Below are 21,539 nucleotides of genomic sequence, written 5' to 3'. Positions count from 1 at the left end.
CTTGATTGTTGGAGAAGAGGGACTGCAAAGGGTCTGTGGAGAAGAGGACTGAAAAGGGTCTGTGGAGAAGAGGACTGAAAAGGGTCTGTGAAGAAGAGGACTGAAAAGGGTGTGTGGAGGTTTTAATAATCAAGGTGTCGTTTGGGAACGAAGAAGGAAGTGGCGCATATAAACCCAACCGGCGTGACCCACTTGACAATGGACGAAGACAAGGGTTTAGATCAGTTTCAATTATATTATTCGTTTCCCCAGCGCTGTGACTGAAACGACAATTGACAGTTATCGCTGAAGCTGGAGGGACTCAGTTGGTTTCGCGTGCTCCCATATTGAGAGCATTTATGTTACCAGTTGTCACCGGCAGCAGTCACAAAATTATAAATGCTTTTCGTCATCATTATTATGCTAAAATCACATCACCACTTTTGAAGCAAATGACTTAGTTACATTTGAACATGACCAAGTAATCAGTTTCATTTTGCCAACCTTGAAACTAAATATGAACGCACCATTAACAGTAAAGTAAATGATCACATTGTATATGATACTAATAATGAAAAAATGACATCAAAACGAGTGAAGGTAACTTGCATTTTAACATTAACAACTAAGAAATTGCTTCTTGCCAAATATGGAACTAAATATGAACGCGTATCACCAGTACAGAAAAAGAAAACTGTGTTTATGATACTGATAATGCAAATATGACAGCACACGTTCTCTAGGTAACTTACATTTCAACCACGTTGCGCGAACACTTAAATCTCCGCAAATATGATACTTAATTTGTCTGATTATCACCTATAAAGAAAATGAAACTAGTGTATCTGATACTAATAATGCAAATATGACATCACCACAGAAAGTAGGTATCTAAAGTGGCCGCTCCCCAGTCAAAGTGAACAAATTAATTTTGGCGGGTAAAATTAGTAAGGGGATTGCTGTATAAATAACAAAGTGATATATTTAACCTCACATTGCACCACCAGTTGGTCCAAACAACCCTCAACTCACCATGGGGTCACCTACAAAAATCCCCCCCATACTGATGGGAATCGGGGTCGGGACATAGGTCACCAACCACACACACAACACGAGCACCGAAATCTAGGGCTAGTGCGAACTCACATATATCGTAGCAAATCCATGCCACAAATAAACTATTTCATTAATCATCAACATAAACTCCCCTACAACTATTACATTAGCCTTATTTATAGGCTTTACAAGACTTGGGCACCAACGCGACTTGGTCCAAAAGTAAACTCATTAATTATAAAATCACACATAAATAATAAAAGATATCCTAAAACTACCTAAATAAGAAAATAACAATATATCATGAAATAACTAATTAAATGGTACCTAAACCACATTTGAAAACACATTGTGGCACCATTTACGGTTTATGGTTCAGCATAGTATCAACAACATGTGTTGATGGTTGCGTACAGGTTGTATTTGAAGCCACTAAAAATAACTTTTTCTTTAATTTTAAGTCAAAAGGGGGAGTTGCATCATAAACAAGAGTTTGTTCATTGGGAAAATGAACTTATGCTTCGTATCTAAATATTGGGAAAAATTAGTCTTATTTTATCCTTTCAAATGACACACTGAATATTATTATTGTTATTTCCTTGGTCAAATTATATATTTCACACAAATAAGCAAACCTCATATTACCAATTTAGGAACAACAACTCCTGTGAGGGAGATCCAATCAATGCTAAAAACTATCCCATTCCTTTTAGGCATTTTGTAAAGAGAAATTAAATATGTTGACAGAAAATAATGTAAACATACTTCAATTAAAGCATACCCATTTAGCTTTACAAAAGTACGCATAATCAACCAAAAGCAGTTTCCCATATTTTTCACTCGCTCTTTCTTCACATCTTACAGCATGGATACATATAAGATACCATCTAAAGTGCCCAAAGCAAAATGGTTATACCTTCAGGAGCGCACACAAAGTTGGAACAAACGCAGTCAAAATGAACTTTTAGGCATGTTTTTCCAAACAAACTGACTGAAAATAACGAAAATGAACGTTGTCTAGCGACGGTTTACTCCATGGTGATTCCGTCCCAGTTGTAGCTTGGGACAACACATTTTGCATACTCTTGGAACAGGTCAAATCCTTTACGTGCTTCTGCTTCCCTCATCTGCACTGCCTCATTCGACCCCCTGAACCTTCAACAACCTTTTCCTTTCGCAAGCCTAACCCTTAGTTTCATTAGTTTGACTGATCGAAGGTGTAATTTCGCTTGAATTTTCTCCTTCCCCAATGTTTCTTCATACCATCTTAGACGTATCTTCTGACGTTTTATTTCAGTCAACAACGCATCGTACCGCATCTGGCCGATACGACCTGCATCATCGTGGTCCTCAGATGAAAAGTTGATGGATTTCGCAGGTCCAACAGGAACATCTTCAGCGTTCTTATTCTTCTGTGAGATAGGGTCTGCATTTTTTGGTGGAGTTGTTATAAGTATGGGGGGGATTTTCATAGGTGAACCCATGGTGAGTTGAGGGTTGTTTGGACCAACTGATGGTGCAATGTGAGGTAGAATATATAACTTTGTTGTTTATACAGCAGTCCCCTTACTAATTTTCCCGCCAACATTAATTTGTTCACTTGGACTGGGGAGCCGCCACTTGAGATACCTAATTTCCGTGATGATGTCATATTTGCATTATTAGTATCAGATACAGTTGTTTCATTTTCTTTACAGGTGATAAGCAGACAAATTAAGTATCACATTTGCTTCAAAAGTGGTGATGTGATTTTAGCATAATAATTATGACGAAAAGCATTTATAATTTTGTGACTGCTGCCGGTGACAAATGGTATCATAAATGCTCTCAATATGGGAGTGCGCGAAACCAATTGAGTCCCTCCAGCTTCAGCGATAACTATCAATTGTCGTTTCAGTCACAGCGCTTGGGAAACGAATAATATAATTGAAACTGATCTAAACTCTTGTCTTCGTCCATTGTCAAGTGGGTCACGCCGGTTGGGTTTATATGCGCCACTTCCTTCTTCGTCCCCAAACGACACCTTGATTATTAAAACCTCCACACACCCTTTTCAGTCCTCTTCTCCACATACCCATTTCAGTCCTCTTCTCCACAAACCCTTTTCAGTCCTCTTCTCCACAAACCCTTTTCAGTCCCAATTATCCAACAATTAAGATGGATATTCCACATTTGGCATGGTTTAAGGTGCTGCTCGCGGTTGCAAAGAACTCCTCTGAAGATCTGTACAGCATGGCAGGAACATGCAAGTTATTTCAACAAATGCTCAATGATCCTGAGGTTTGGACAACCGTGTCAGTGGATAAGTACCAGTGGCATCAGGACTGGTATGGTGAAGATGAAGGGAAAGAACATAACAATCCAGAAATCATTTACAGAGAAGCTATTCAGGAGTTCTTTGTGAAGAATGATGATGAGGCGCTGAAGAACCTACGGGTGGTGGCTATGGCAGGGCATAAGGAAGCCTCCTACCTTGTTGGCTTGCTAGGGCTGTTGAACCCTAGCGAGGGCAAGGAGAATGCGCTGGAGTTTTTGTGCCATCTCAGCAAAATGAAGAAACTGAACAGGCAAGCTTGCAGGGATTCAATAAGCAATCGACTGCGTCGGTATACAATGTGTGGCACCATGACTCCTCCTATGCTTCAAAAGTTTACTGCATACAAAGGATTTTTACAAGACTGCATTCACTGTGAGGGTAATCGGGAGTGGTATCAGTTATGGGACCGATGGGGCGATGACTGGCACAACGTAGATGCTTGGAACTGCTATGAACCTTGCAAATGGAAGAGGGAGCTGTTCTGCATCCAGCGCGAACTCCAGTTGATCACTGTGTGGGTTTAAGGTCTATATACATGGTATGATAGGTGTTTTATTAATAAATTGTTGTTTTGGTTTTTAGTGTTTTTATGTAAAGGTGAAACTGTGTGAACTTTGTATTGTTTTTATTTGAAGTCTGTTTATGGTTTTGGGTCCCATATCATTTCAGTAAGTGGTCTCATATGTGGAATTGCTGGTTCATATCCCCCAAACAGTCATTCGTTAAAGATGACAGACAGGCATATGGCAGGGAGGTTGCGTGTTGTCAACCCGAAACGGGATTATCCTTTGAGTCACTTCATTGACAAGTGGATGTCTGACACATCCTTGATCTTCTAAGATACTCTGATGATCCCATAAATACCCCAAAAAAATCCCCCTAATTTGATGATTTGTCCTGCATTTGAAACTATATTTGCAACAAAACAAAAGTGTAATTAAGTCATCCGGTAATCCCTTTTCACTAACATAATTATTTAAATATCGCAATGTGGATCTACGGATTAAGTGGAGGGTTTTTCCCAATTTGATTATAACCGTCTACGACATTTCCCCATTATTTTGGATTTGTCCAGCAATTTTTAGGATTTCTGCACCAAACAAAAAAAAATTGAATCCCATAGTACGGAAATCCCTTTTCACTAACATCAAGAATTACATATCAATTTCCACAAAAAACATTTTGCCAACTATTAACCAAAAACTCCTGACGAAGTATTCATCCCCACACAGAGTTAGGAAATTTCCCAATTTATTCCTTAATTTTCTTGTATTTTTAACGATTTTTGAGAAAAAAAAACTGAATATAATATACAAGAAATGCCAAGTGGAGGCGCTGGAGTGGGGAGCTGCAAGCCTGACCGCCACACGGCGCGCTCCCATGCCGCCACATGCCAGTTTTAATATTTTTTAATCGTTTCCACCTAAATATTCAATTAAAAATCGAAATTGAAGGTGAAAAAATCCCGAAAAATTCCTCAGCGATCGGGACGGGATTTCCTTCGATGACATATCCGGAAAAAGGGCAGGACAAACAAATTTGGATACGGGATTAATGTGATCGAACATATGAGAGTGTGGGGTTTACAAAGTGTATTAGTGTTTTCATTTGCATCATCCGAATGTAGGGTTGGTTCCCTAATTTTATTTTTCACTCGCTCATAAACCAGGTTTTGTACTCTCTGTATGAAGTATTCATCACCACACACAGTTAGGAAATTTCCCAATTTTTTCCTTAATTTTCCTGCATTTGTAACGATTTTTGGGAAAAAAACTGAATAAAATATACAAGAAATGCCAAGTGGAGGCGCTGTAGTGGGGAGCTGCAAGCATGACCGCCATGCGGCGCATTCCCATGCCGCCACTCGCCAGTTTTACTATTTTCTAATCGTTTCCATTGAAATATTAGATTTTTAAACGACTTCAAGGGTGTAGGGGTTTGCCGCCTACGGTTTAGGGTTTACTGTCGAGTGCTTAGGGTTAAAAAATATTAAACCAATGCTTTTCTTTCCCGCTCATGGGTTAGGGTTAACAAAAAAAAAAACATTCGTGCAAATTTTGAATTTGCCGCTCACAGACACGGATTGTTACGACCAAAACAGGACAATTCAAACTTGAAACTCCATATTAGTTCTCCCCAAAAAATAAATTACAATTCCTTTTCAGATTTTAAGGAAAATTAATTGGGGGTTTTGAGCAAATTTTTGGCAGGGTTGTCATCTTCTGTTATCTTCATTTTCCCTTATGGGCAAAGCCATGTCGAATTCTTCAACAAACACTCAAGGAAAGAGGTGTCGGCACTGCAATGCTGAGATGGTTATGCTAATTTGCAAATTTGAAAGGAATATGGGCAGACCGTATTGGAAGTGCTTCACAACATATGTAAGTATTATCTTCCCTAAGCCAATAACACTAACTTAGATCGGCCATTGCCTAAGCCAATGAAAACTGCTACAAAGTAGAAGAATTGGGTCTGACATTGTAATCCGAAAATGAAAAATGTAACTTTCTTATGTTTTTTTAGGGAGCTACAAGGTGTAGTGGCTATGAATGGGTGACTGGAGGCAACATGCCAACTGAATCTCAAATTGAAAACCAGCTGGATGTGAAGGAACTTAATGTATATGCTGAAGTCATCCGTATAGTGAAGGGCATTAAAAAGATCCTCCTATTGTTGTTAGTTCTATCATTTCTGAATTTGGCAGTTCAAGTGATGAAGAAGTAAGAAACTTTTTGCGTCTGGAAATATTCTAGCTATTTCAAGTATATATTTATAAATTGTGTTCTGTTTTGGCTTTTCAAGTATATATTTTGTAATTTTCTAATCCGGACATCTATGAAATATGAAGAAGTGTTTGCAAATCTACTATAATGAATTAATCATTGAGCATAAACCTTGAACCCTAAACCCATAAACCGTAAATGGTGCCACAGAAGAATAAGAACGCTAAAGATGTTCCTGTAGGACCAGCGAAATCCATCAACTTTTCATCTGAGGACCACGATGATGCAGGTCGTATCGGCCAGATGCGGTACGATGCGTTGAAGACTGAAATAAAACGTCAGAAGATACGTCTAAGATGGTATGAAGAAACATTGGGGAAGGGGAAAAGTCAAGCGAAATTACACCTTCGATCAGTCAAACTAATGAAACTGAGGGTTAGGCTTGCGAAAGGAAAAGGTTGTCGAAGGTTCAGGGGGTCGAATGAGGCAGTGCAGATGAGGGAAGCAGAAGCACGTAAAGGATTTGACCTGTTCCGAGAGTATGCAAAATGTGTTGTCCCAAGCTACAACTGGGACGGAATCACCATGGAGTAAACCGTCGCTGGACAACGTTCATTTTCGTTATTTTCAGTAAGTTTGTTTGGAAAAACATGCGTAAATGTTCATTTTGACTGCTTTTGTTCCAAGTTTGTGTGCGCTGTTGCGTCGATTCAGCTGCACCAAAATGGATTCAGCTGCATCCTCAACTTGTGATACTCGCAAGTGCACGAGCCGTTTGGTAGTATAGCATATGTAAGTGCGAGGTCGATCCCACGAGGATTGGTGATTGAATGATCCAATTCATTTCTCCTACACAAAATAGAAATGAAAAAGAAAATAAATAAAACAAGAACAAAGGAAATAACTCAAGCAAATAAGTTCCCAAGCTCAATTAGATTAATGGATTGATTCTAGCTAAAGTATGATTAAGCCATGGTGTGTGGTCATAACCTTGTGTTCCTAATTCCCTAATTTGATCATTTGTTGTCTAACCTAAAACTAAGCATTAGGAACCCATTAAGCATAGAAGAACAATTTAAACAACCAAGCATGTATCTAATCCCTGTTGTCGAATGTCCATACATACTCTTCTTATTCATAGTTCAATTCGAATTAAAGCATGGTGTCTACTCTTAATTCAAACCAAGATAGCTAACATGCAAGCCTAAATGGTGATCAATCATTCAAACTAGCCTATTAACTTATAAGCATAATGAATAAGAACAAAAACCATAATTGAAACTTGGAAACTAATTAAACTTGAAACTTAAGAAAGAATGTACATTACAATGAAAAGTAAAGTGAAACTAAGAAAAACTTAATCAGAATTTCAGAATTTCATTACAACAATTGAAAATTTAGAAAGAGAAACTAAGAGAATTTGAGGGAGAGAAGGGAAGGGAGCTCTAGAGAAGTGTTTGAGAGCTCCCCCCCTTGGGGTGTGTTTTAAAGCTTGAAGGCTTCTCTATTTATAGGGCTAAGAGGGAGGAACAACATGATGAAATCCAACACCACCATTCCTCTTTTAATACAACCCATAACTCACACTTCATCTTGTCTATGTTAGTGTGGTTGGAATCAATCTCATCCCATACTTCTTTTGCTGCACCTCAAGCTTTCTTCACATGGGATCAAAGGTGATCAATTGTGGCTGCCTTTTGCTGCCAACCCATGTGGTCTTCTTTTGGTTGTTGAACAAAAACGAGTCTTCTGAACCAGTCTTGGTGTAGGAAGGCCAGAGGTTTCAAAACGTATCCAATGGTGCTCAAATTTGGATATGTTATACTAGACACCCATTGGAACAACTTCTATGAAGAAAGTATTCCCATCGGAGCAGTAGAAGTGTGCGTTTTGGGCCTTGCAAGTTGGCAGCCGAACAGAGACTGGAATTGACTTCATTTCATTTCTTTGCTTTACATGCATGCACATGCTTTCTCTATAATAACTCCAGCATGTACCAACTTGCTCCTTTCGAATTTCATAGCTGGAATGCCTCCCCACTTCACTCATTATGTTGGATCCAAAGTCAGTTGCAGCATGGGTGAGGCACATGGCTTAAAGGAGGAGACAAGGCTCAAAGCTGGCAGCTGCAAATCCTGCTGAGCAAGGTTGGGTGTTGGACGGGCTGAGCACTCCACAAATATCCAATTGGGCTGAAATTTGGATATGTTGTAGTAGACACCCATTGGAACAAGTTTCATGAAGATCTTCACCTCATTCGAGCCCCATAGCATGCTGATCCAAGGCCAAGAAGTTGACCTACGAAATTGGGCTGGAAAGGGGTTGTAGCCAAAATGTGTTTGTCTTTAAGCTCATATTCCTCATATGCCAATCAACCCTTAACATGCATGGATTGCATCAAATGTTATCTCTTGCTATCTTAACCTACAAAACACACAAACAGAGGTAAGTGACTCAAAATAAAGAGAAACTAAGCAAAATCACTAAGTAAAGAAGGCAAGCAAGTGTATGAAATTATGGACTTATCAAAACAGAAAATGGATTAAAAGCACAAGTTTAACTCAATAACATAACCAAATCATAAGCTAGAAGGGTACAAAATGATATACAATTATGAACCGATCATGCGCTCCTGAAGGTGTAACCATTTTGCTTTGGACACTTCAGATGGTATCTTGTATGTATCCAAGCTGTAAGACGTGAAGAAAGAGCGAGTGAAAAATATGGAAAACTGCTTTTGGTTTATTATGCGTACTTTTGTAAAGCTAAATGGGTATGCTTTAATTGAAGTTTGTTTACATTATTTTCTGTCAACATATTTAATTTCTCTTTACAAAATGCCTAAAAGGAATGGGATAATTTTTAGCATTGATTGGATCTCTTATATGGAGTTGTTGTTCCTAAAATGGTAATATGAGGTTTGCTTATTCGTGTGAAATATATAATATATGACCAATGAAATAACAATAATAATATTCTGTGTGTCATTTGAAAGGAGAAAATAAGACTAATTTTTCCCAATAATTAGATACGAAGCAAATGTAACCGATAGTTGTGTTATTTTAAATTAGATAATGAACATGAAGGAAATAGACGGAAAAGGTTTGCAAAACATAATGTTACGGTTGAAACAAAAGCGAGTTCAAACCATATTCCGAAGATGAAGTGTACACTCTGTATTATCACATATTATGAAATTGAGTACAAAAGTGAGTTGAAAAAACACTTTCGACAATTTATAGCTTCCCCCAGTTGTGTAATGCCACAAGGAGCTAGTATCAATTTTGGGGCATTTTTCCGATTTTTCTCCTTGTTATTACCATGTCTTCAATAATTTCCCCCCAGTTGTGTAATGAAAATAACATAATACAACACATGGCGGGACCTGACCGCATCAACCTTGGGTAGGTGCAGACGTCCACGTCAGTGACCATTCTCTCACCCTTCCTTTGCAAAAATCGGGATAATAATTCGACAAATGCTACCACCTCATTGAAAGTTGAAAATTCAAAATTCATGTGTATGCTATCTGTGATTAATACGAGGCTTTAATCCGAATTCAACCTAAATCAAATACTCTCAGTACTGAACAAAAAAACAAAACTGATGTGACAGATGGGGAAAACAGATAAAACAAACAGCGGAATACTCCAGGACATCATATATAAACGGTGTCGTATGGCTATGAGATACTCATTGTCGTAGATCAACATCTTGTTTTCTTCCTGACTCTTCTTTGGAGTTGTGTTTTGTGCATACAACGAATCCCCCAATCTGAAGAAACTGAAGATTTGTCAACATGTCAACCAGTTCAGACGGCAATGCAAATCAGGGGGACTCCGATGGGTCATGGGAATATGCCCCCGATTATCCAAGGTCCCCTCTACCACCGCTGCCACTTCCAACCTCCTCGGCAAGCGAGGGCGACTCCGATGATCCTGCTATGGAAATAAATGATATGAAGAACAAACTGGAACACGACTCCTCCTTGGTCCATTATTGGACTCAAAAGTGTGTCGGAGCTGAGCAGAAGTTGGCGTATTTGACGTGCCAAGTGAACAAAGCGCGTTACAGAAAAGAGAAGCACATAATTCGTGGCCAAAGAAGAAAGCACAAAGCAGAGGATTTGCAAATGACCCTGGACGATGCTACGTACGAATCTTTGAGCATCCACAAAGGAGGCGACAAGCATGGGCAGGCAATGTCTGTGGCTTTCAACGAAGGTTTTGAGAAATTCCAACGGTTCGCTGCAGATGTCCACAAACATATTGACTGGGACGCCATAACTCCGTCTGCTGCACAGCAAATCATCTCCGGCGGTGTACACCCACCAGAGCTAGGCCACCAACCAGCAAAAGCCAACGATAATGACGGCTGGTAGCCATATCAATCGCTAGGCAATCGTTATTCACTTGTTTGTTTTTTGTTAATGCCAGATCTGGGTTTGTGTTTACATGTTTATGCCCGATCTGACTTACGTGCAGCTTATTCGGGTTTAAATATGCTATCACAGCCTTGGGTTCTATGTTCTTACTAGAGTTCAATCTTATTTCTTCGATCACTAACTACTGGATTAGTAGAGTTCAGTTACTAATAGTGCTCAAATTTTTGGTTTCAAAAATTATCGGTGGGTCGATAAATTTTTTCAAGATTATATGACACAGATATTCGGTTCTTTAACACATTACTAGCACATAGTGATGGTTTCAAGATTCCCTTGCTGACACACAGTGATGGTTTCAAGATTCCCTTACCTACATATTTCATTGATTTTCCTTGCAACCGTTGCGAAGGTGTATAAAACGTTACCCACATTGCATGAATCCCAAACGAATCCTTTCAAACACTGGCTCCACGTTCTGAAAACACCAAAGCCCCAGGATGGACATCCACCTTCAACCAAGGATGGATCCGAAAGTTCGAGTTGCGCATAATTATTGCAAGCATGGTGACGTTCACGACCATCCTTGTGGGACGTACAGGGATCTATTCGAGGTAGGTCCAGACAATGTTCAATACTATCGGTCCTTGACCCCTTCTCCCCCAAAGCCCCCATCTCCCATTGTTTGCATTACCCCAAGAGTGGTGCGAGGATTGCTACAATGACAAACGCATTCTAGATTGGGAGGAACGTGGCCGCTTTGAGTCAAGTGATGACTCTGATGTTGATAACTAAGTGGCTCTTCAAATAACTTATTGTTGACTTTAATGTATTTATTTTTATTTTATTTTTCCAGGGGGTCGAATGTAAGTCATGCGATACGTGTGTGACACTTAATAATTATCGAATACAAAAGTTACTTTGTTTTTGGGCGGTTTCACTGTTGCTTTTCACATACCTTAGTTCAGTATCAACATGAGGCACTTACATAAGATTCACTAACGGTTCCAGATGGTTTCCAAAAAGACGCAAATTGGTATCAACAAATATTCAAACTCCGGGACCGTAAAGGAAATCAAACTCTTGCAGAAATGACTGTCATAGTAGGTTCCCTGTCCTGCGTGCTCTGACTGGGCTGCAAATTCTCATCAACTGCAGCACCAACTTCTGCGTCGGAAGATGAAGAGCTGCAACATCGAAACAAAGAAACAAGTAAACAGCATTTCTTGTATAAAATTCAAACCCAGACAATTACATATTCACTTACCCGCTCACAAGTTTTGGACAACTCCGTCTATCATGATCAGTCTTCCTACATTCACTGCACCGCCGTTTATGTCCTTCTGCTGCCTTCTCTTTTTGTCCTTTCACTCTTCTCGCACGCCCTTTTGCTTTTACTCGATGGGGATCCTTTATTCTGACTTGGGAAGAACTAGTTCCGACCTCTCCATTGGGTTCTTCTTCGACATGAGCTCTTGATGACAACAACCTTGTAAGCTTCCCACGAATGTCGTCAAATGAATTTTCCAGCAACTCAAAACCTTCATCACACAACAAAGCAGAATCTATCAACTCACCTGCAACTTTGCCAAGTTTCGATCTCTTAACCAAAACCAAACCGTCCACGCAATCTTTAACTTCTTTGTCATTCTTATCATATACTACACCGCACTTTGCACTTTGAAGCCATCGTTTCACTATGTAATTGTCTGGCAAGTGCTCCACCTGCTTCATTCTTAAAAATGCTAGGATGTGTCGGCACGGAATACCCCAAAATTCAAATCCTTTGCAGCTGCAATAAGCTTTATCGGCATCTTTATCATGCACAAGCTCCTTCATCCGTGTCACCCCCGGATTTACCCGCTCACTTACTTTGTACCTGCACTGGGTCTCATCTTGCTATACAAGTTCGAATAAGCATAAAAGGCTTCGGAAGTCTTCCCTCTCAAACATTTCAAGAATTTCCCGAGTGTAAATGCGTGTCATTTGATGTTGCATTGGCGTTCGAAATGGCAGTGGAGGTTTTTCATTGGTATCAACATGATCAGCCATTAACTCCTTGTGCCTCTGTGAACCAAGAACTCTTTCAAAACGTACAATGAATTCCATCAATGTGTTTTTCCGGTTAATATATTGTTTGAAAAATGTATGACAGCTTTCAACCCGTTGACTACTTGACATCCCAGCTGAAAACACATGTTTTACATATGATGGAACCCAATTCTCTCGCAAAGCATGAATCGAGCTCAGCCACGGATGGTCTTTCAGCCCATTGCTTGTGACGATTTCATCCCATTTTGCATCAAATTCTTCTTTCGTGTCCATACCCCATATGCATTTGCACATTTCCGAAAAACATTCCCGAATGCCGGGTTTCTCCATAAACTTATTTAAGATATGTCATATGCAATATCTATGGAATGTTGTTGGGAGAGTTAAAGCAATTGCCTTGACATGGCTGCATCTTGATTAGTGATGATCATTTTGGGTGGCTCACCTAGCATGGCTTTCTTGAATTCTTCGAACAACCATACAAATGAATCCGTGGTTTCACTAGTTAGGAATGCACAACCAAACAACACTGTCTGCCTATGGTTATTAACACCTAACAAAGGCGCAAAGACCATCCCATAGCAGTTCGTGTTGAACGTCGTATCAAATACCACCACATCCCCAAAAAACCCATAAGCTCGTCTTGACCTTGCATCTGCCCAGAAAACATTTCCCATCCTTCCTTCCGAATCTACCTCCATATTGAAATAAAATGATTCATTTTTTCCTTGCTCAGCCAAAAAATGCTCCTTCAGTAGCTCTGCATCATGCCTAATCACCTCCCCACGCACGTCCCTTGCATAATTATAGACATCTCTCCTAACAAACCCAACATTTTCCAATCCCCCTACTTGCACCTCAAGAAGGCTTACATGTTTATGTACAGGGATATTAACTTTGCTCATATGTGCACTATAGGCCTTTGTAGACTCTGTTAAGTTACGGTGAGATCTCAATAGATGGACTTTATCAACTGTGGTCATGTCATGGTTGTGTACCTCATTGAATCTTACAACAGTGTACTTATTCTTCTCATTTACCTTCAAAATCGCAAGTTTAGCCTTGCACCCAGTTCGAGTACAACCTCGCTGTCTTCTCTTACGACTAACAGTGCTTGTCAACGCATACCCTTGTTTACAGCATACATATTCTTTCCTTGTTACCTCTCCTGTGAATGTGCACGTTCTCGTTGTAGAACACCGAATGCAAGGGCGGAGCCAATGCATGCCCACAAGGGTCAGCTGACCCTCCTGAAATTCCTTAATTAACCCCCCATTCAATACTATTTACCCTTTGTATATAAATTATTATTAATATATGACCCTTCTCAATCTCAGCTTTCCTTTTTTCTTTTCTTTACCTTTTTTTAATAACTTCTTAATTAAAGAACTACTAACCTAAAAGCTAAAGAAGACAACCTTTTGCACTACTTAAATTAACCCTATTCTATTTCAACTTTGCACTGCGTGAATTAAACCTATTCTATTCAAGAGATGAAAACTCGTCGAGGACGATTGTGAATGTATTGGAATGATTTATGAGTTATTACTAAAGACTTTGTTTTATTATATAAATTTATCTTGTTATGCGATGATTTTAATTTTTGAGGTTGACCCTCCTTGATGAATTTTCTGGCTCCGCCACTGACCGAATGCCGAATCCGGCTTTCGCGGCATACATATTATAGAAGTTGAACACATCCTCACAGCAATCAAATTCAAGTCCCAATTTTGGTTTCAATTCCGAACTAACTTCCGGTATCACCTGTCCTTCGCACTCCATTTCACAGTTCTTGCAATTTAACCCTGAATATCACATCACCACCATCATATATGACATTAAAATCACTATCTGTGAAACATTAAAGACCTACATACACACTAACGTAACTCGTGCTGATGCCCAATATTTGGCACAGGCTTTCAAACAGCTTTAAAATATATATCAACTAACATATGACATCCAAATGACTCTCTGGTGAAACATTTAAAGACATACATACAACCTAATCTGACTCATGCTGATGCCCAATATTTGGCACATGCTTTCAAACAGCTTTACAATATATATTAACTAACATATGACATGCAAATGACTCTCCGCTGAAACATTAAAGTCATACATACAACTTAAAGTGACTCATGCTGATGCCCAATAATGAAATTGACAAATACAGTATATGGCTTACCTCGTAACTGATTTCCAACTTCAAATTTTCAACAACTATGACAACGTAACATAGCCCTTTTAGATCTGGACGTCAACCCCAAAAACTTTTCTTCTTCCTCAACCCCTGTTTCGCCCCCGCTCAAGGATTTCAAAACCAACAGAGCAGAACCACAACGGTACGGTCAGCACTTTCCAACTCAGCGCTAGTTTCGACGTTGCTCAAGGATTGACGTATGTCCCGACCCCAAAAACCCAACCACAAAGATGAAATTATAAAATCCAAGATTCCTTTGTTTCGCCTGAATGGGAAACCCAGAAAAATGAGGGTGCTCTCTCTTCAATGTTACAGTTCTTCCTCAATCAAAGCTGATAAAAAAATGGCCTCCTCATTGAACTGAGCAAACAGCTGGTTTGGAGGGGACTTCTGTTTTGGAGGGGACGTCTGCTTTGGAGGGGACGTTTTGGAGGGAGAAGAGAGTATTGGAGGGAGAAGAGAGAAGAATGCCTCGTTCTAATACAACACTTACACTTACAATTGCTTTTCATACAGCCGTTAGATTGGATCTAACGGTGTTCTCATGTTATGTTCTCACATAAGCGCTCTCACTAGATCCTGACCCAAACAGAATATAGCCAAAAATGAGATTGTTGCCGACAATCAAGCCACTGAATGCGTGAACCAGGTGTTAATTACCAACACATTTTCCACACAATGAAAGCTATCTCATGTACTCTACTCTATTGTCATGCAATAATGATCAGTTGCTCTCAAATTTTACCTAACAAGTACAAAGATTGTTGCCTGCCACCAACCAAGCCGCAATTAATTCTTGACCCGCCACTGCATGCATGAAAAGATGTGTTCATTTCTTTGTCATACGATGAAACATCAAACATGTGTTAAAGAAAATTTACATGTGGTGCCAAAATAATTTGCACAAAAAAACGAGACTCAGAAGACAGGGCCACAAACTAAAGTAGAAACAAGGAAACCCCCAAGAAAGAGCTCAACTCTGAACATGTCCAATAATACCCATAAGGGTCAAGGTGAAGAAAAAAAAGATACGTGAAAGTGTTTTACCAAATAGAAAGAAAAATATTTTCCACAAAAAAAAGTGAAATGAAAATATTTTCTCAGTTTTAGCTTGAAAGTGAGGCTGTATGAACAGTATTTGAAAATTAAACACACCTTTGCCTATATAAACCCCTCCAAAGATAACGGGCAATGCCAAGAAAACCATACAATTTAGAAACAAAACCCTTACAATTTACAAACACCAAGTTTCCATTATGGATCCTAAAACAAACTTTCAAGCTGATGAGCACCAAAGACGCTCTGCCAATTACAAGCCAAATATTTGGAAGGATGGTTTCCTTGAATCTCTGAACAACAAATACGTTGTGAGTTCTTTTTGTCCTAATTAACTTTTCTCGATATATTAATAATTTTATTGGATTTTTACTAAAAGAATGACACATTAATTAACTGAGTGTGCAGGGAGATGATTATACAAGGCAGTCTAAGAATCTAATAGAACATGTGAAGAAGATGTTTGTTGAAACTGAAGATTTGATAGCTCAATTGGAGCTGATTGACAGAATTGGAAAACTAGGCCTCACGAACTACTTTGAAAAGGAAATCAAGGAAGCCCTAGACACTATTGAAAATAGCAACACATGCATAACAGAGAACCTTTATGCTACTGCGTTGCACTTTAAGATCCTCAGGCAGCATGGCTATAAAGTATCGCAAGGTAAATATAACGTACTATAATGTTATTTGTATCCTATTTATTTATTTAGTTTTTAGGACATTTTCTATTCAAAGGGACCATAACATCAGGGGTGGCCCTGGGGTGGTGCAAGCGGTGCCACCGCATAGGGCCCCCGATTCTTAAGGGCCCTTGAAAAAAATTTCTTTATATTATATATATATATTAATATTATAGGAATTGTATATATAGTATAGCGTGCTAAATATTTACACAAGGGAACAGCGCATGTCCATTTAGCGAAGCGCCAGAGTTCGAATCTCACTGAAGTCGGTCTACTTGCCTGTTTTTATATTATTTTTATATTATTTTTGCATTATAACTAAAAACTTTACATAATAATAATAATATATTTTTTTTTAAAAAGCTAACCACATGAGGATATCCCTATCGTTCTTTGAAAAAAAAAAAGTTTTCTTCTACAAGAAAAGTACTTTCTTCATTCAAAACAAAACAAAAAAACCTTCTTGGCTTCTTCTTTCTCTTAGAGCATCCACAATGGGAGAGTGTATAACGGGGTGTATGTTAAATATTCACCCGTTGTGATCGGAATCACCCTCAATGGGGGTGTAAATGAATGTATAATTACATCACCACCATGAGAAAAGGAGAGGAAAAATGGAGAAAAGTCAGCATAAAAAGGTGGGACCCATGACTACAGTAATTGCTGGAAAAAAAATTCATATGCGGTGCAATTTTTTGGTTGTCATCTTCTCCCCCCCAACGGCTAGATTGCAACAGCCAACGGCTTGAATTTTCAAAAAGAGCAAACAACCAACATTTAAATCAGGTCCAGCAACTTTAATTTTTGAAAAACATACCAACAGCAAAGGGCTTGAACTTTTGGATAAAATCATATCTTCTCCAAATTTAAATATTTTTAGGTCTATTTGTTTGAAAAAATAAAATTAACCTAATACAAAAAAAATTAATTTTATAAAGTTAACACAAAATAAAAATTTAACACAAAAACGAATTAAGACAAACAAATCAATTATACAACTTTAGATTTACATCGTTTCCTGTTGGAGCAAAAAACGTATTTACACCCCTCGGAGATGTAAATGGGATGTAAAAGTAGCTTTACACCCCCAAATTTACACCTCCCCACTATGGATGCTCTTAAACTCTGATTTTTTTGGTAAGTAATCATTATCATTTATTCAATCTCTCTTTGGTTCTTTTTTCAATCCCTTGACAATTTTTGTTATAAAAAAATTGTTTATGACATTAAGTTATGGAAAAATTTTATTTATAGTATTTTCGTATTAGATTATGTGAGGCCCCAATTTAAGTTTCGCACAGGTCCCTCAAAATCTCAGGGACGGCCCTGCATAACATACTAAACTCACACATGTATATTAGGATTCGAACCTAGAACCTTTCATGAGAGAGCAATTGCTTCAAAACACTACAATTGTGGGTCCTTTGCTTTACTTTATTTATTGACTACTTTGCTGACCACCTCTATCAATGTACGTGGGACTCACTTATATTAGAGAAGTGGTTAGTAATCATACGTTTGCATGTATGTATTTGTAAACAACTCCCATAACACTATCTTATTCCATGTTATTTAACTTTTCAAATTGCCTTAATATTAAATGTATGGGGTGAAAACACATATCTCTACGTACGTGTAGATGTTGTTGGTGGCTTCATGGATGAGGAGGGTGCATTAAAGGAAAGCAATTATTGGGATGTCAAAGGCATGCTTGAACTTTTGGAGGCCTCAAACCTGGCTTTTGAAGGCGAAAGGATCTTAGATGAGGCGAAAGCTTCCGCTACGGTGGCTCTCAGAGGTTCCAGTGTCTGGAATCTGGACAATAACCTTGCCAGGCAAGTGGTCCATACTTTGGAGCTTTCATCACACCGAAGAGTAGGGTGGTTTAATGTCAAAGGGCACATACACGCCTATGAGAAAGACAATCACGCCAACACCATTTCATTACTTGAATTGGCTAAACTCAACTTTAACATGGTTCAAGCAGCACTGCAAAAAGATCTGAGGGAAGTATCCATGTAAGTAAAAGCGAACGAATCGTTTATCTTCTTTTTGGAAAATGAAACAATATTATGTTGAAAATTTGGTACGTAACTTGTTGCTTTGGGTTCTGATCGATGTGTCATTAAAGGTGGTGGAACAATCTGGGCCTCAAAGAACACTTGAAGTTTGCGAGAGATAGACCGGTCGAGTGCTTCATGTTTGCTGTAGGATTAAATTTCCATCCTGGCTACACATCTTTTAGAATTCTGCTTAGTAAAGTCATCAACTTGATTCTGATAATAGACGACGTTTATGACATTTATGGCTCATTGGAAGAGCTAAAGATCTTCACCAACGCCGTCGATAGGTACATTTGCATTGCAGCAATATTAGTTATAATTTTGCAACATATATTTATGTATAAAATTCTCATAAATTAAAAGTGCCTTAAATTTAGGTGGGACGTTGGGGTAACTGAGCAGCTTCCAGAGTGTATGAAGATCTGTTTCCAAGTGCTCTACAACACAACTTGTGAATTTGCTCATGAAATTGAGGAGGAGAGTGGTTGGAATCTAGCGTTACCTCATTTGAGCAAAGCGGTACTAGCCTAGCTAGGCCTTTTCCTTTTTATTTATTTATTTATTTATTTTATATACCTTTACATACCTTTACTTATATATATTATGGTTGAACTTGAAATTATTTGTTTGACTCTTAGTGGGCAGATTTCTGTAAAGCATTATTAGTAGAGGCAGAGTGGTACAGCACGGGCTACGCACCATCCTTTGAAGAGTACCTAAGTAATGGATGCATTTCATCATCAGTTTCAGTCCCTTGGGTTCATACATTTTTCTCCACAACCCATCGTGACGGAATCAAAGAGATTGCTGATTTTCTGCACAAGAATGAAGATCTTGTGCATAACATATCTCTGATAGTTCGGCTCACCAATGATATGGGAACTTCCGCTGTAACTTTCTTTCTTTATTAATTTTTCTTCTTAATGAAACACGGCGAAATCTAACCAAATTGCTATAGTTTTTTTTATTAATTTTTACAGCCTACTTCCCTAGTTTAATTAATTAATGAATTGATTAACAGGCTGAACAAGAGAGAGGCGATGCTCCTTCAGCAATCCTATGTTACATGCGAGAGATGAATGCTTCTGAAGATACAGCTGAGGCGAAGATTAAGGGCATGATAGACAATGCGTGGAAGAAAATAAATGGGAAATGCTTGAGAACCCCACAACAAGTGTCTTTTCTCTCACCATTCATCAACAACTTTGCCACAAATATTGCGCGAATGACGCACAGCCTTTACCAAGCTGGAGATGGATTTGGTGATCAAGAACAAGGCTCTCGGCTGATCCAATCCATGCTGGTTGAGCCTTTACCACTTTGAAGAGTTGGAATCTAGAGAGTCATCAATAGTGTTTAATAAGTATAGATCTGTAAGAGTACATCCATTGTAAGGTGAGCTTCTATTAAAAGTAATGCATCGTCTATAGTTTAAATTTAGAAAATAAAATTATTAGTTGTATCTTTCCTTACAGGTTTCTTATGAAGAGTTATATCTCTTGACTATATGAGAAGTTGTATCTGTATCTCTTGGAATTAATTCAAGAGTTGTGTCCCAGAGTTGTGCCTTATTATGTAAAGGTGTAAATGTAATTATAAACAACCAATGATATAGGGTACTATTGTATCGAAGAAGTTAATAAAATCAGTTTGTCCAATTCTCTGTTTTGCGATCACATCTTCAGAGGAAAGGGAAGAGAGAAAATAACAGAAGAATAGGAATCCCACTGGGTTTGGGATCGGAAGAAATATCGCTGATAGGGATTTAGAGACCCACCCTCTCTAGGGGTTGTAGTCGTTCTCTCAGTAGAGAATATATCAAATGTATGCAATCCCAAATCCAGCTGGTGACCCATGCTTGCCAAATGAACTCCAGCAAAATTCATCTCTCTAAACACATTCCATTCAAAATTCACTCATATAAGTTAAAGAGTGAAAAAAAAATAAAAAATTCAGGAATCATAGTGATAGCAGAAACATTTCCTATCTGAATTGAAGTCTCGATTGATTATATATAAATGCATCAAATCAAACCCAAATCTAGAAAGAAAAATTAAAGAGAAATTAACAAACAATATGCATCATCATCATCACCATCATCATCCATAAAAAGAAAAACAAATAGTATATTGAGCATGCCAAACAGAATAATTTAGAAGATACCTAGTAATAATTAAGGTAGCTATAGCCATATATGAGTACTAGTGAGTGAGTCATATCCAATCCTGCTCTCCCATCTTGTTTGGAAAATAAACGTTGGACAAGAAGCTCCTCCTCCCTAAGGGGGACCATGCGTCAACTTCTACCTTGCGGCGGGTCTCAACCATTAGCGTCAGCTCCTCATCCCATTGTGGACGTTCCTTCACGACTGCATCTTTTTCCAAGAAACGTTGCGCTAGCTTAAGATCCTTGCTATTCATGGGCCGCATACAATGTGGATGCATTTTTAACGCCACCACATCACTAGGCCGGAGTCCCAACCACTTTATGTCGCATCCTCCTGCTACGAAAAGAGAGAAATTCTTCACCGACCGTGGACTACTGTCGGCAATGGCTAACACTGGGAGATCCAATTGCTCCTTCATCTTCCTTACCAAGGAGAACGTATCCTCTTCGGGCATGGGGTCTGGTGTGTAGACAATGATACAAGGAAACTTACGATCAATCTCATCCTTGGTCAATCGAAAGTAAGCGCCGTAACTCCCAACCACCAGTATTATATACTCTGCGTTGCTCGTCATGTCACCACTGCAGCTTTCGACAGCACGCAGAGTAACCTGTTGCCCATGGTCAGTGGCACAATCAGCCATACCACCGCCATATTCACAGAAACGAGGATCGTCCGCAATAAAGACCGCTATCGATCAAAGTCATTGTCACTAATATATTGTTTGCTGGAGCTATCAGCCTTGTGATCCAAGCTGTAGTTTCACTACTGTGCTCAGATTAGACAAGGCTATGGCTGAGTAAGAATAACAAAGCAGCAAAATTGCTGCATCGTCCAGTCATTTTGTCCATTTCCT

General features: G+C 38.8%; 2 protein-coding genes and 1 pseudogene across 2 annotated transcripts; 1 reads left to right on the top strand and 2 right to left on the bottom strand.

Moving 5' to 3' along the window:
- Positions 1–11,531: 11,531 nt before the first annotated feature.
- On the bottom strand, positions 11,532–12,295 carry LOC110750694 (protein FAR1-RELATED SEQUENCE 9-like). Its single transcript, XM_088252418.1, has 2 exons — positions 11,724–12,295; positions 11,532–11,643 (listed from the first exon to the last, which is right to left on the bottom strand). The coding sequence occupies exons 1-2, from the start codon at positions 12,293–12,295 to the stop codon at positions 11,532–11,534; spliced, it is 684 nt and encodes a 227-aa protein (XP_088108544.1).
- Positions 12,296–15,900: 3,605 nt separating this feature from the next.
- On the top strand, positions 15,901–20,167 carry LOC110760313 ((E,E)-alpha-farnesene synthase-like). The gene is made up of 7 exons (XM_021962562.2): positions 15,901–16,078; positions 16,176–16,431; positions 18,093–18,471; positions 18,585–18,803; positions 18,894–19,035; positions 19,155–19,406; positions 19,538–20,167. The coding sequence occupies exons 1-7, from the start codon at positions 15,968–15,970 to the stop codon at positions 19,838–19,840; spliced, it is 1,662 nt and encodes a 553-aa protein (XP_021818254.2). The 5' UTR covers positions 15,901–15,967; the 3' UTR covers positions 19,841–20,167.
- Positions 20,168–20,729: 562 nt separating this feature from the next.
- LOC110760299 (DNA topoisomerase 6 subunit A pseudogene) lies at positions 20,730–21,326 on the bottom strand (annotated as a pseudogene).
- Between the last annotated feature and the right edge of the window lie 213 nt (positions 21,327–21,539).

The sequence above is a fragment of the Prunus avium genome, chromosome 4, assembly GCF_965620075.1.
Source record: "Prunus avium chromosome 4, drPruAviu1.hap1.1, whole genome shotgun sequence".
NCBI lineage: Eukaryota > Viridiplantae > Streptophyta > Magnoliopsida > Rosales > Rosaceae > Prunus > Prunus avium.
This window is presented reverse-complemented; position numbering and strand designations above follow the sequence as displayed.

Excerpts from the sequence above, each read along its gene's own strand:
- LOC110750694 (XM_088252418.1), bottom strand. The coding sequence starts at position 12,295 with ATGAAGGAGCTTGTGCATGATAAAGATGCCGATAAAGCTTATTGCAGC. Across the intron at positions 11,644-11,723 it reads TGTCCAAAACTTGTGAGCGG|CTCTTCATCTTCCGACGCAG; the intron begins GTAAGTGAATAT and ends TCGATGTTGCAG.
- LOC110760313 (XM_021962562.2), top strand. The coding sequence starts at position 15,968 with ATGGATCCTAAAACAAACTTTCAAGCTGATGAGCACCAAAGACGCTCT. Across the intron at positions 18,804-18,893 it reads TTCACCAACGCCGTCGATAG|GTGGGACGTTGGGGTAACTG; the intron begins GTACATTTGCAT and ends CCTTAAATTTAG. Across the intron at positions 19,407-19,537 it reads ATGATATGGGAACTTCCGCT|GCTGAACAAGAGAGAGGCGA; the intron begins GTAACTTTCTTT and ends ATTGATTAACAG.